We start from the raw sequence: 14,780 nt of genomic DNA, 5'->3' as shown, positions 1-14,780 counted from the left end.
CCATCCTGACTTGGAAATATATTGCCGTTCCTTCGCTGTCGGCAGGTCAAAATCCTTGATCTTTGTCCCTAACAGCACTGCGGGTGTACCTACACCATATGGACTGCAGCAGTTCAAGAAGGCAGCCCAGGGGTTTCCCGACAGCGTGGAGCTGCCGCACAATGGGAAACCCCATTGACCAGCCGGCATAACGGAGCATCCCGCTGACATGCTGAAACAGAAAGGTGGCGCAGCAGGACGGAGAATCCAGCCCAGGAATACCATTAACCGGCTCCCCGCCATATGAGCCCCCCTTCATTCAATATTCAAATCTTGCCAACGTGATGCCAGGTCAGTGAGATTTACAACAGCCGCAGAAGGACAGAGGCTAGATTTTCCGTTTCAGGGACTATGTCCCCCACGCCGTCATGAAAACTGTGGTCTTTTACGCCAGAAAAACTGGTGTCACAAGGCCACAGATTCACTGACTTGCAGGGGGCTGGCAGGCAGCTGTTGTGGAGCTCACAGCTCCAGCTGCCGATACGGTCCCCTGCATTTCCGGGTCAGGCGGCGCGCAAGAGCACGGTGGCGGCCTCCAGCGGCTGCACCGTGTTCCATGGCGGACTCTGACCGCGGACCTGGACCGCAGAAATAGTGCTCCCAATCGGCCACGCTCCCGACCCGGACCGCCCGCTCAAAACTACCCCAGTCCCAAATGAGGCCCCCTTGCCCTCCGATCATCCCGCCCCCGAATGTGGCGGCCGTGGACGGAGTCCGCAGCCGCCATGCGAGATTCCCGAACGGCTGGGACCACATTAGAAATGCACCATCGGCGATTCAGCCAGTCAGGGGTGGAGAATAGTGGGGCGGGCCTCTGGCAATGACCTCAGCTGGTGGATACTCTGCATGTATCCGCCACCTGAGGCCGCTGGAGGCCGCCGCTGTGCACATGCGCTAGCTCGGAACCGGAAGCGTGGGGGCCTGTATCTGCAGCCAAAGCTGCGTGAAGCTCCCCGGGTCCCTGCCAGCCCCCTGTAGGTAAGTGAATTGCTCTTTATTTTTTTCAGGAAAGTCTGGAGTGAAATGCTGGCATTTTATCCTATCCCGCAGTGTGGATCCCAGCCTTATTCACCTTTGGTTTGGGATCCCTTGACATTCCTGGGCCTATGGTAGGTGTGGTGTCACCAGCGGCTAGCACTAGTGGCCTGAGGGGATGCCTGCTTCTGATTGGCCAGCAGCTCTTGATGGGGTCCACAATCATGGGGATGGCCTAACAGTGGCCACTAAGTACCTGGGGCACTGGATTCCATTGGTCCATCCCCACAGAACTCAAGGAGGTTCTCCGTTGGTTCTCTGACAAATGGGCAAGATCCCCATCAGCCCAACAAAGCTCAGGCCATTTTGAGTGCGATAGAATTAATCAAACACATTAAAAGGACTGCATTACCATAAATATTGGTTGTCAGATTTGAGTGTGCCTACAGTGAGGGTATCACATTGAAGCCTAACCCATCGACATCTCTAGGCTCTCCAGCAGGAATTGGTGCAAGTGGGATGAAGTCCGACTTATTTTTTGTCCTTTCTCACCAGGTTGCTGAGGTTAATTTAAGTATCCCAATTCAGCTGAGATTAACTTATTGAAATCTGTACACTCAGTGTGGATTTTGTGCCAGCACTTTTTAGAACGAAGAAACACTAAACGTGACTCAAGCAGAAGCCCAAAATAGCCCTCTGACTGTACATTCTAATAGTCCCCCATCACCAGCTGCCTTGCCTGGCGTGACATTTCTGATATCACTTCAGGCTCCGCGTGAAGTTATCTCTAACTATATATATCCTGTGCATTTTCAATCCCTTCTTAGTTTAAATGTTGACTGATCCAGCATTAATTAATTTAACTCATGGTGTCTACTTCCCCATGGGAGGTAATCGTCTGATCAGGGTCAGTTGGACTTACAGTCGTAAGATTGAGTGAAAGCGTTTGTGGAAATTCATACAACCTGCCTGAAACTGGTGGGAGATGCACAAAAATATTAAAATTATGGTTGGATTGGCCCACACACAGTTTCCTGCTGATGTTCGTACAAGCAGCTCAGTGTTATTAATGTCCAGAAATTGAGAGCTGACAATCACCAGCTGCATTTGGGCGACAGATGAAAGAGCACAATGAGATCCTGTTTGTCCATCATTTCTGTGTTCATTGACCTACATTGTCTCCCAGTCCTGCAGTAATTGGATTTGAAAATTCTCACATTTGTTTCAAATCCATCCATGACCTCACCCCTTCCCTGCCTGGGAGTTTACAGGACAGTAGTGACCACAGGCAATCCCACCTTGATTGGTTCTGGGTGCCCTGACCCAAGTTTGCATCCATCAAGAAGTAGCCAGGCATCGGGGCTCCTATTCCTTCCAGGCATGGTCACCGTTCACAGCTCTTTATTCCCAGCAGCGCCACCAGGAGTAATGGCCACTGCTGGAACTGAACCTGGCCCAGAGAGGCATCATGGACTCCACTCTCGAACCAAGGTTCGACAAGGAGGGGGAATAATTGAGGACAGGGATTGGTGTTTCCACGGGGGTCACCCTTGCTGCCGGGGGTGCCCTCTGTGGGACACAAGGTGCCTGATCAGGTGATCCCCACTGATCCCACCAGGGATTTTTCATATATGGCAGAGGACCCATTTACTGCTGGTAAAATGCCACCAGAGGCACGATGAAACACTTAAGCGGCCATTAATTAGCTACTCTCCATTCAAATCACCATATTTCATAGATTTCATAAATTTTACAGAGCAGAAGGAGGCCATTCAGCCCATCAAGTCTGCACCGGCTCTTAGAAAGAGCACCCTACCCAAGGTCCACACCCCCACCCTATCCCCATAACCCAGTAACCCCACCCAACACTAAGGACAATTTTGGACACTAAGGGCAATTTATCATGGCCAATCCACCTAACCTGCACATCTTTGGACTGTGGGAGGGAACCGGAGAGGAAACCCACGCACACACGGGGCGGATGTGCAGACTCCGCACAGACAGTGACCCAAGCCGGAATTGAACCTGGGACCCTGGAGCTGTGAAGCAATTGTGCTACCCACAATGCTACCGTGCTTTGCCAATGCTCAATTTTTCACTCTCAGCACTTCTGCACTCTTTGCAATCCTAATCTGCCCTCGGAGCTATGCATAATGACGATAATCTGCCCTCGGAGCTATGCATAATGACGATAATCTGCCCTCGGAGCTATGCATAATGACGATAATTGACTGAAGTCCTGAAAGAAACTCTAAGGCCTAAGAAATCCCATGGCTCTGTCCGGAGCAGCTACAAGGAGCATGCACGCTGGGTTTGTGGGGTCCGTGGGAGCGCTTGAACATAAATGGTGTCAGCAGGCGGCCGCTGGTTAACCCAGCCTCTGGTCTCCAGGTGACGTGGTTGGTGGAGGAGGAAGAAGTCTTAGCCTAGACTCACTGTGTTCCTCCTCAATCATGGCACTCTATGTGCGGGGAGAGCTGAGCCAGATTATATTATTAATTTTTCTCGTATAGAGGAAGTGATTCTCTGGCCTGGAAACCCTCCAATTGAGGCCCATTTGATGAGTCAGTAACAAATATTCATCTCTCACCCTTGCTAAGTATGGCCAGGGAAACCTGGAATTGTACCAGGGGTCTGACAAAACCTCCAAGGGAATTTGAGATTGAGGTGTTGCTACTGTAATGTTACTGTACCTACATAACTTTGGCAGATACAAAGTGGTGCCTGGTATTAAATGGTTAACCAAAAGCCACAGACGATCAGATGGAACTTGAAGGTCACAGCACTATATTTAGAATCTTACCCCATTTCCCTGCCAAGTGGGATCGTCCCAGAGGTACAGACTTGCGAGGAAGCAACATTGGACTCCCACTGACAGATGCCGACGGAAGAATCATTTTGTTTTCGCTGGTGCTCTGCGAGTGGGCCTTTGCAGCTCTGCTGGGCTGCTCTGTCCTTGTAAATGCCTGAGAGCTTTGAAGGTACCTGCTGGTTTGGAAATACATTTATAATTAGGGGAGCAGTATCATGACAGGCTGGACTGTATGCAGGTCGGTGCAGGCTGCTGCACTTACTCTCAGCTAACAGTTACCGACAATCAGGGATAGAGACACGTCCGCCTCCATTAAAACAGGCCCAGCATTGTGTTGCTCAAGCCAGGAATGCCCACCACGGTCCTGAAATTGGCACCTTACACCTCCCTTAAATGCATTTGGCGAGTTGCTGTCGCTGCTCGTGCAGCATAGAGAGCTCACCCACTTCAGGCTACTCACCTGTCCAGATCCTTGCATAGATGCTGGAGAGAGAGGACAGTGGGAAAGGATAGACAGAGGAGCAAGGACAGCATTAGAGGAGAAAGGGAGGAGACACAGAAGAGGGAAGAAACAGGGAGGAGAAAGGAGTGAGGGAACAGAGAGGGCACAGAAAGGAAGGCGGACAATGGGAGGAGGCAAAATCAACAAGGGGCAATTTTTTTTAAAAAAAATATGTTTATTCAAAGTATTTCCAACAAAAATTTTCAACCAATTAAACCCCCCCCCCGTAACAGAAAAGAAAAGAGAAAAGAACAGAACAGAAACATATCAATCAAACATAGAACATAGAACATAGAACAATACAGCGCAGTACAGGCCCTTCGGCCCACGATGTTGCACCGAAACAAAAGCCATCTAACCTACACTATGCCATTATCATCCATATGCTTATCCAATAAACTTTTAAATGCCCTCAATGTTGGCGAGTTCACTACTGTTGCCGGTAGGGCATTCCATGGCCTCACCACTCTTTGCGTAAAGAACCTACCTCTGACCTCTGTCCTATATCTATTACCCCTCAGTTTAAAGCTATGTCCCCTCGTGCCAGCCATTTCCATCCGTGGGAGAAGGCTCTCACTGTCCACCCTATCTAACCCCCTGATCATTTTGTATGCCTCTATTAAGTCTCCTCTTAACCTTCTTCTCTCCAACGAAAACAACCTCAAGTCCATCAGCCTTTCCTCATAAGATTTTCCCTCCATACCAGGCAACATCCTGGTAAATATCCTCTGCACCCGCTCCAAAGCCTCCACGTCCTTCCTATAATGCGGTGACCAGAACTGTACGCAATACTCCAAATGCGGCCGTACCAGAGTTCTGTACAGCTGCAACATGACCTCCTGACTCCGGAACTCAATCCCTCTACCAATAAAGGCCAACACTCCATAGGCCTTCTTCACAACCCTATCAACCTGGGTGGCAACTTTCAGGGATCTATGTTCATGGACACCTAGATCCCTCTGCTCATCCACACTTCCAAGAACTTTACCATTAGCCAAATATTCCGCATTCCTGTTATTCCTTCCAAAGTGAATCACCTCACACTTCTCTACATTAAACTCCATTTGCCACCTCTCAGCCCAGCTCTGCAGCTTATCTATTAGGGCAGCACGGTAGCACAAGTGGATAGCACTGTGGCTTCACAGCGCCAGGGTCCCAGGTTCGATTCCCCGCTGGGTCACTGTCTGTGCGGAGTCTGCACGTTCTCCCCATGTCTGCGTGGGTTTTCTCCGGGTGCTCCGGTTTCCTCCCACAGTCCAAAGATGTGCAGGTTAGGTGGATTGGCCATGATAAATTGCCCTTAGTGTCCAAAAAGGTTAGGAGGGGTTATTGGGTTACGGGGATAGGGCGGAAGTGAGGGCTTAAGTGGGTCGGTGCAGACTCGATGGGCCAAATGGCCTCCTTCTGCACTGTATGATCTATATCTATATCTATATCTATATGTCCCTCTGTAACCTGCTACATCCTTCCTCACTGTCGACAACACCACCGACTTTAGTGTCGTCTGCAAATTTACTCACCCACCCTTCTGCGCCTTCCTCTAGGTCATTGATAAAAATGACAAACAGCAACGGCCCCAGAACAGATCCTTGTGGTACGCCACTTGTAACTGAACTCCATTCTGAACATTTCCCATCAACCACCACCCTCTGTCTCCTTTCAGCTAGCCAATTTCTGATCCACATCTTTAAGTCACCCTCAATCCCCAGCCTCCGTATTTTCTGCAATAGCCTACTGTGGGGAACCTTATCAAACGCTTTACTGAAATCCATATACACCACATCAACTGCTCTACCCTCGTCTACCTGTTCAGTCACCTTCTCAAAGAACTCAATAAGGTTTGTGAGGCATGACCTACCCTTCACAAAGCCATGCTGACTATCCATGATCATATTATTCCTATCTAGATGATTATAAATCTTGCCTCTTATAATCCCCTCCAAGACTTTACCCACTACAGACGTGAGGCTCACCGGTCTATAGTTGCCGGGGTTGTCTCTGCTCCCCTTTTTGAACAAAGGGACCACATTTGCTATCCTCCAGTCCTCTGGCACTATTCCTGTAGCCAATGATGACATAAAAATCAAAGCCAAAGGTCCAGCAATCTCTTCCCTGGCCTCCCAGAGAATCCTAGGATAAATCCCATCAGGCCCCGGGGACTTATCTATTTTCAGCCTGTCCAGAATTGCCAACACCTCTTTCCTACGTACCTCAATGCCATCTATTCTAATAGCCTGGGTCTCAGCATTCTCCTCCACAACATTATCTTTTTCCTGAGTGAATACTGACGAAAAATATTCATTTAGTATCTCGCCTATTTCTTCAGACTCCACACACAACTTCCCATCCCAGTCCTTGACTGGTCCTCCTCTTACCCGAGTCATTCGCTTATTCCTGACATACCTATAGAAAGCTTTTGGGTTTTCCTTGATCCTACCTGCCAAATACTTCTCATGTCCCCTCCTTGCTCGCCTTAGCTCTCTCTTTAGATCCTTCCTCGCTACCTTGTAACTATCCATCACCCCAACTGAAACTTCACACCTCATCTTCACATCGGCCTCCTTCTTCCTCTTAACAAGAGATTCCACTTCTTTGGTAAACCACGGTTCCCTCGCTCTAAGCCTTCCTCCCTGCCTGACCGGTACATACTTATCAAGAACACGCAGTAGCTGATCCTTGAACAAGCTCCACTTATCCAGTGTGCCCAACACTTGCAGTCTACTTCTCCAACCTATCCCCCCCAAGTCACGTCTAATGGCATCATAATTGCCCTTCCCCCAGCTATAACTCTTGCCCTGCGGTGTATACTTATCCCTTTCCATCACTAGCGTAAACGTCACCGAATTGTGGTCACTGTCCCCAAAGTGCTCTCCTACCTCCAAATCCAACACCTGGCCAGGTTCATTACCCAAAACCAAATCCAACGTGGCCTTGCCTCTTGTTGGCCTGTCAACATATTGTGTCAGGAAACCCTCCTGCACACACTGTACAAAAAACGACCCATCTAATGTACTCGAACTATATCTTTTCCAGTCAATATTTGGAAAGTTAAAGTCTCCCATAATAACTACCCTGTTACTTTCGCTCTTATCCAGGATCATCCTCGCCATCCTTTCCTCTACATCCCTAGAACTATTTGGAGGCCTATAGAAAACTCCCAACAGCGTGACCTCTCCTTTCCTGTTTCTAACCTCAGCCCGTACTACCTCGGAAGATGAGTCCCCATCTAGCATCCTCTCCGCCACCGTAATACTGCTCTTGACTAGCAGCGCCACCCCTCCCCCTCTTTTGCCTCCTTCTCGGAGCTTACTAAAACACCTAAACCCCAGAACCTGCAACATCCATTCCTGTCCCTGCTCTATCCATGTCTCCGAAATGGCCACAACATCGAAGTCCCAGGTACCAACCCATGCTGCCAGTTCCCCTACCTTATTTCGTATACTCCTGGCATTGACGTAGACACACTTCAAACCACCTACCTGCACACTGGCCCCCTCCTGCGACGTCAAATCTGTGCTCCTGACCTCTCTTCTCTCACATAATACAGAACTTATACAATGGGTTTCTCCCGCACATATTAACCCTCCCATATGCTTTTTTTTTTTTACAAGTACTCCTAGGAAAACCCCCTCCCCCACCCGCCCAAATACCCCACCCCCCCTCCCTGGGTTGCTGCTGCTGCTGACCGACCTCATTCGAATGCTCCGCGAGATAGTCTAGGAACGGTTGCCACCGCCTGAAGAACCCCTGCGCAGACCCTCTCAAGGCAAACTTCATCCTCTCCAGCTTAATGAACCCTGCCATGTCATTTATCCAGGCCTCCACACTGGGGGGCTTCACGTCCTTCCACATGAGCAAGATCCTCCGCCGGGCTACCAGGAACGCAAAGGCCAGAATACCGACCTCTTTCGCCTCCTGCACTCCCGGCTCGTCCGCCACCCCAAATAGTGCCAGCCCCCAACTTGGCTTGACCTGGACTTTCACCACCTTGGACATAGTCTTCGCGAAACCCCTCCAGAACCCATCCAGTGCCGGGCACGACCAGAACATGTGGGCATGATTCGCCGGGCTTCCCGAGCACCTCCCGCATCTGTCCTCCATCCCAAAGAACCTACTCAGCCTCGCCCTTGTCATATGTGCTCTGTGAATAACCTTAAACTGTATCAGGCTAAGCCTGGCACACAAGGAAGAGGAATTAACCCTACTCAGGGCATCAGCCCACAGACCCTCTTCAATCTCCTCCCCCAACTCCTCCTCCCACTTGCCCTTCAGCTCCTCTCCCAAAGCCTCTTCCTCTTCTTTCATCTCCTGATATATCGCCGAAACCTTGCCTTCTCCGACCCATACACCTAAAATCACCCTGTCCTGAATCCCTTGTGCCGGGAGCAGCGGGAGTTCCCTCACCTGTCGCCTCACAAACGCCCTCACCTGCATGTACCTGAACGCACTTCCCGGGGGTAACCCAAACTTCTCCTCCAGCGCCCCTAGGCTCACAAGCGTCCCGTCAACAGGTCCCCCATCCTTCTGATCCCTGCCCGATGCCAGCTCCGAAACCCCCCATCCATCCTTCCTGGGACGAACCGAGGGTTCTCCCGGATCGGGGACCACACCGAGGCTCCCATCTCACCCCCTGTGTCGTCTCCACTGCCCCCAGATCTTCAGCGATGCCGCCACCACCGGGCTAGTGGTGTACCTTGTCGGCGAGAGCAGCAGCGGTGCTGTCACCAACGCCCTCAGGCTCGTTCCTTTGCAGGACGCCATCTCCAACCTCTTCCATGCCGCCCCCTCTCCCTCTATTACCCACTTACGGATCATCACCACGTTGGGGTCTTGTTTGCCCACACAAAACCCATGATGCTCCGACCTACCCGCTTAAAAAAGGCCTTGGTAATCATAATAGGAAGGCACCGGAACACAAAAATAAACCTCGGGAGGACCATCATTTTAATCGACTGTACCCTGCCCGCTAGCGAGAGTGGCAACACATCCCATCTTTTGAAGTCCTCCTCCATCTGCCCCACCAGCCGCGTCAAATTAAGTTTGTGCAGGACCCCCCCAGCTCCTAGCTACCTGGATCCCCAAGTACCAAAAGCTCCTTTCCGCCCTCCTCAACAGTAGGTCGTCTATCCCTCTTCCCTGGTCCCCTGGATGCACCACAAAGAGCTCACTTTTCCCAACATTGAGCTTATAGCCCGAGAAGTCCCCAAACTCCCTTAGGATCCGCATGACCTCCACCATCCCCTCCACTGGATCTGCCACACACAGCAACAGGTCGTTTGCATTCAGCGACACCCGATGCTCCTCTCCCCCTCGAACCACCCCCCTCCATTTCCTGGACTCCCTTAATGCCATGGCCAGAGGCTCAATTGCTAATGCAAACAACAGGTGGGACAGGGGGCACCCTGTCTCGCCCCTCGATACAGCCGAAAATACTCCGACCTCCGCCGATTCGTAGCCACACTCGCCACCAGGGCTCTATAAAGGAGCTTAACCCAACTGATAAACCCCTCCCCAAACCCAAACCTCCGCAACACTTCCCAGAGATACTCCCACTCCACCCGGTCAAAGGCCTTCTCCGCGTCCATAGCTGCCACAGTCTCCGCCTCTCCCTCCACCGATGGCATCATAATCACGTTTAGGAGCCTCTGCACATTGGTGTTTAGCTGCCTGCCCTTTTCAAATCCCGTCTGGTCCTCATGAATCACCCCAGGGACACAGTCCTCAAATCTCATTGCCAGCACTTTTGACAGCAACTTAGCATCCACATTGAGGAGCGAAATTGGCCTATACGACCAACATTGCAGTGGGTCCTTGTCCCGCTTCAGGATCAGAGAAATCAGCGCCCCGGACATTGTCAGGGCAGGGTCCCCCCCTCCCTTGCCTCACTGAAAGTCCTCACTAGCAACGGGGCTAATAGGTCCGCATACTTCCTGTAAAACACAACCGGGAACCCACCTGGCCCCAGGGCTTTCCCCGCCTGCATGCTCCCCAGTCCTTTAACCAGCTCCTCCAACCCAATTGGCGCCCCCAAACCAGCCACCTCCTGCTCCTCCACCCTCGGGAACCTGAGTTGATCTAGAAATCCTCGCATCCCCTCTTCCCCCACTGGGGGCTGAGATCTGTACAGCTCCTCATAAAAGTCCTTAAATGCCTCATTTACTTTCACCGCACTTCACACCGTAGTTCCCCTGCTATCCTTGACTCCATCTATCTCCCTCTCTGCCATCCTCTTACGGAGCTGATGTGCCAGCATCCGGCTCGCCTTCTCCCCATACTCGTACGTCACCCCCTGTGCTTTCCTCCACTGTGCCTCTGCCTTCCCCATGGTCAACAGGTCGAATTCCGTCTGGAGACTGCGCCACTCCCTAAGTAGTCCCTCCTCGAGGGCCTCTGCATATCTCCTGTCCACCCTTAGGATTTCCCCCACTAACATCTCCCTTTCCCTGCCCTCTCTCTTCTCCCTGTGAGCCCTGATGGAGATTAACTCTCCCCTGACCACTGCCTTCAGCGCCTCCCATACTACCCCCACCTGCACTTCCCCGTTGTCGTTGGCCTCCAAATACCTTTCAATGCACCCCCGCACCCTCCCGCACACCTCCTCATCCGCCAGTAATCCCACATCCAGAAGCCACAGCAGGCGTTGGTCCCTCTCCTCTCATAACTCTAGCTCCACCCAGTGCGGGGCGTGGTCTGAGATGGCTATGGCCGAGTACTCCATTCCCTCCACTTTCGGGATCAGCGCCCTACTCAAAACAAAAAAATCTATCCGGGAGTAGGCTCTGTGTACGTGAGAAAAAAAAGAAAATTCCCTGGCCAAGGGGCTAGCAAATCTCCACGGATCTACTACCCCATCTGGTCCATGAACCCCCTAAGCACCTTGGCCGCAGCCGGCCTCTTCCCCATCTTGGATCTGGAGCGATCTAATGCTGGGTCCAACACAGTGTTGAAATCCCCCCCCCCATTATCAAGCTTCCTGCCTCCAGATCCGGAATCCGCCCCAACATGCGCTTCATAAATCCAGCATCATCCCAGTTCAGGGCGTATACGTTTACCAATACCACCCACGCCCCCTGCAACCTACCGCTCACCATCACGTATCGACCTCCATTGTCCACTACAATCTTCTTGGCCTCAAACGACACCCGCTTCCCCACCAGTATTGCCACCCCTCTGTTCTTTGCATCCAGCCCCGAATGGAATACCTGTCCTACCCATCCCTTTCTTAACCTGACCTGGTCTGCCACCTTCAAATGTGTCTCCTGAAGCATGACCATGTCTGCCTTCAGTCCCTTTAAGTGCGCGAACACTCGGGCCCTCTTAACCGGCCCATTCAGGCCCCTCAGTTACCAGCCAGATTGGGGGGCTCCCTCCCCCCCCCCCCCCCCCCCCCCCCCCCCCCCCCCCTCTCCTCCTGCTGACTAGCCATCTCCTTTTCTAGGCCAGTCCCGTGCCCGCGCCTCCCGCACTCTCCAGTCCCCCAGACGGGGGACCCACGTCCCGACCACCTCTTCTGTTTCCAGTTCCCCATCGGCCAATGCAGCAGCAACCCTATTCCCCCCCTCCCCCCACTAGATCCGTATCTAGCTCTTTTGCTCCCCCCATAACACTCCCGTAAGTCAGCTGACTCCTGCTGACCCCGGCCTCCCCCGCTGTCCCATTGACCCCCCCCAGTGTGGAAACCCCCTCCCCCTCCTCCCCAGCAATCAGTGTGCGCTCCTCCAACCCCCCCCCCTCAGTCCTTCTCTAGCGCGCGAAAAATCCCGCGCTTTCCTGAGCCGGCCCCGCCCCCTCTGGCGCCGCTCGTGTTGCGGCCTTATCCCAATTCCCCCATCCCCGGGCCTCCCCTCCCTCCAGCACCGGCGCCCACACACTCTCAGTCTCCCCATCAGATCTCTTCCCCCATCCCCATCCATCACCCAACCCGTGGAACATTCCCGAAGCATAGTTCAAACCCTGTATACAACCGACATCCCCCCCACAACTACAAACCCTCAGTTTGAGTCCAACTTTTCAGTTTGTATAAAGGTCCAAGCCTCCTCAGGCGTTTCGAAGTAGTGGTGTCGATCCTTAAATGTGACCCACAATCGTGCTGGCTGCAGCATTCCGAACCTCACCCCCTTCCGATGGAGCACCGCCTTGGCCCGATTAAAACCAGCTCTCTTCTTTGCCACCTCCGCACTCCAGTCCTGATAGATTCGGATCTCCGTATTCTCCCACCTGCTGCTCTGCTCTTTCTTGGCCCATCTCAAGACACACTCGCCAGGACCCGATGAGCCCAATCTAGCTCCAGGGGACTCGGAGAGGCCCCCGCCCCCAACAGCGAGTTGAGCATCGTGCTCACATATGCCCCGGCATCGGCCCCCTCCACTCCTTCAGGGAGACCCAGAATCCAAAGATTCTTCCTCCTCGACCTGTTCTCCAGGTCCTCGAATCTTTCCGCCCATCTCTTGTGCAGCGCCTCATGTGCCTCCATCTTCACCGCCAGGCCCAAGATCTCATCCTCGTTCTCCAAGGCTTTTTCCCGCACCTCCTGGATCGCCGCGCCTTGGGCCTTCTGGGTCTCCACTAACCCCTTGATCGCCGTCAGCATTGGCGCCAGCACCTCTTTCTTCAGCTCCTCAAAGCAGCGCCTGAGAAACTCCTGCTGCTCCTGCACCCATGCCGCTTAATCTCCGCCCGCCGCCATCTTGTTTTTTCTCCCTCGCGCTTTTCTCTGCTCCAAAAATGCTTTTTTGACCGCTCCACTCCTGGTCCAATCCATATACTATGGAGGGAGGACCTTGCTCACCTTCCCACACTGGAAGTCGTCGAAAAAATTGCCGTTGGGGCTCCTATGGAGAGCCCAAAAGTCCGTTTTAGCGGGAGCCACCGAATATGCGGCTTAGCTCCGCATAGCCGCAACCGGAAGTCCAACAAGGGGCAATTTGAAGACCAAGAGTTGATACGAGTTTAAAAATGAAAACAAAACCTGTCCGCCAGTAAGTAATTCATTTGGGCCTTCACCAGGGTTCATCGTGGGATCCCTGGAGACAGGTGAGCAATGTGGAATAGGGCTCGTGGAGTGTGGTCGTGGGCAAGGAGATGAAGGGTAGGTGGTGGCTCTCAGAGAGCATGCCTGGTCCCGACGCCAGATACCTCGATCAGGCATTGTGTGCCTTTGAATGAGGGGGGCACTAAATTACTTAATCCTCCCCCGATCAAACTCCACCTCCCTCCCATTGCCTCAGAACCTGCATTAGATTCTGCCCTGATAATGTGGAACCAGTTTTCCCTCTGTTCATCTCTGGTCATCATACTTCTTAAACAACTTCTGGGCGTTGGAACAGATTGCACAAAAGCCCAGCAACAATGATCCCAAATACACAGTTGAAGAATCGTGATGAAATATTCGAGAAATTTAAACTCTTGCTGGCCAGAGAGAAGCTTAACAGGGTATCTCATGGGCTATGGGAAGTATTAAATAGCACGGAAAAAGGTGAACTCAAAATGTTACTAAAAGGTCATTTATTTAATTCGAGAAAAATAAATTTGAAGTGGATTTGGAAACAAAGATTGTTACCCCAATGGGAAATAAATATTTGGAGTGATCTACCAGATAGGGCAGTGAAATGAAAAACATTAGGGGATTTGGAGAACCTCAATAAAAATGTGGATTAAAAAGTTTTAAAAGTTGTAATGAAGCATTGAACTGTGGGAATCAAGGGAACCAATGAACAACTGAATGTTGGACCCATTTAGTCCAGGCCAACTATTTGAGTCTGAGTTAAATCATCAAATACAAAATTGTGCTCCTTCAGGTGTGGCTTGGCCGTAAACCCTTAAGATAGTGTGGAAGGTGATTGCAGAAGTCGCATTATGTAAATGCACAAGTGTTCCCGCGTTATGTCTTGCCAGTTTTCAAAGTTGCCGACAAACTCAATCGTAAGCCATGTCAATCTAAAACATCCGGTCAGGCCAGAAACACAGCAAGTTGTGTCAGGAGATTCTTTTCTTTCTTCAGCCCCTCACTCCACCCTTTCTCTTTTCTATATTAATCCTAAACTCTTCAGTCTGCTTGGCCTTGGCATTTGCAATTTCTGCTCTGACACTCTTGGAAGCAGGACTCCGGTCCCTGAAATTGGGCATCATTGATGTTTGTTTTACATGTGCAAACGTCAGTTTCAATTGGTCTTAAAAAGGGAACGGCGTCAATAAAATTGTTTGTTAAAAAAAAAAAGGGAACGGCAGAGGAGTTATTTAATATTACTTACTTGCGGCCTAAGTTGATTCTTGTCCCACCAACTATTGATCAAGAACCTCCACACCACCCAGGAAAAGCAGGCCTGCTTGATTCACACCCATCCACCACCTTCAACATTCACTCCCTCCACCACCGAGACACAGTTGTGTGTACCATTTGCAAGATGCACTGGAGCGACTCTCCTTCGACGGGACCTTCCAAACCCACAACCT

General features: G+C 51.6%; 1 protein-coding gene across 4 annotated transcripts in view; it reads right to left on the bottom strand.

Moving 5' to 3' along the window:
* LOC140421790 (uncharacterized) overlaps positions 1-14,780 on the bottom strand; it is a 333,807-nt gene that overhangs the window by 98,358 nt on the left and 220,669 nt on the right. For 3 of the 4 annotated variants that reach the window (XM_072506679.1, XM_072506655.1, XM_072506676.1), the window contains one exon: positions 3,818-4,002. In XM_072506679.1, coding sequence (XP_072362780.1) covers positions 3,818-4,002 — 185 coding nt within the window. The remainder of the gene's footprint in view (positions 1-3,817; positions 4,003-14,780) is intronic. The other variant, XM_072506666.1, reaches the window with a different exon arrangement.

This window comes from Scyliorhinus torazame, chromosome 1 (genome assembly GCF_047496885.1).
Source record: "Scyliorhinus torazame isolate Kashiwa2021f chromosome 1, sScyTor2.1, whole genome shotgun sequence".
In the NCBI taxonomy this organism is placed as follows: Eukaryota; Metazoa; Chordata; class Chondrichthyes; order Carcharhiniformes; family Scyliorhinidae; genus Scyliorhinus; species Scyliorhinus torazame.
This window is presented reverse-complemented; position numbering and strand designations above follow the sequence as displayed.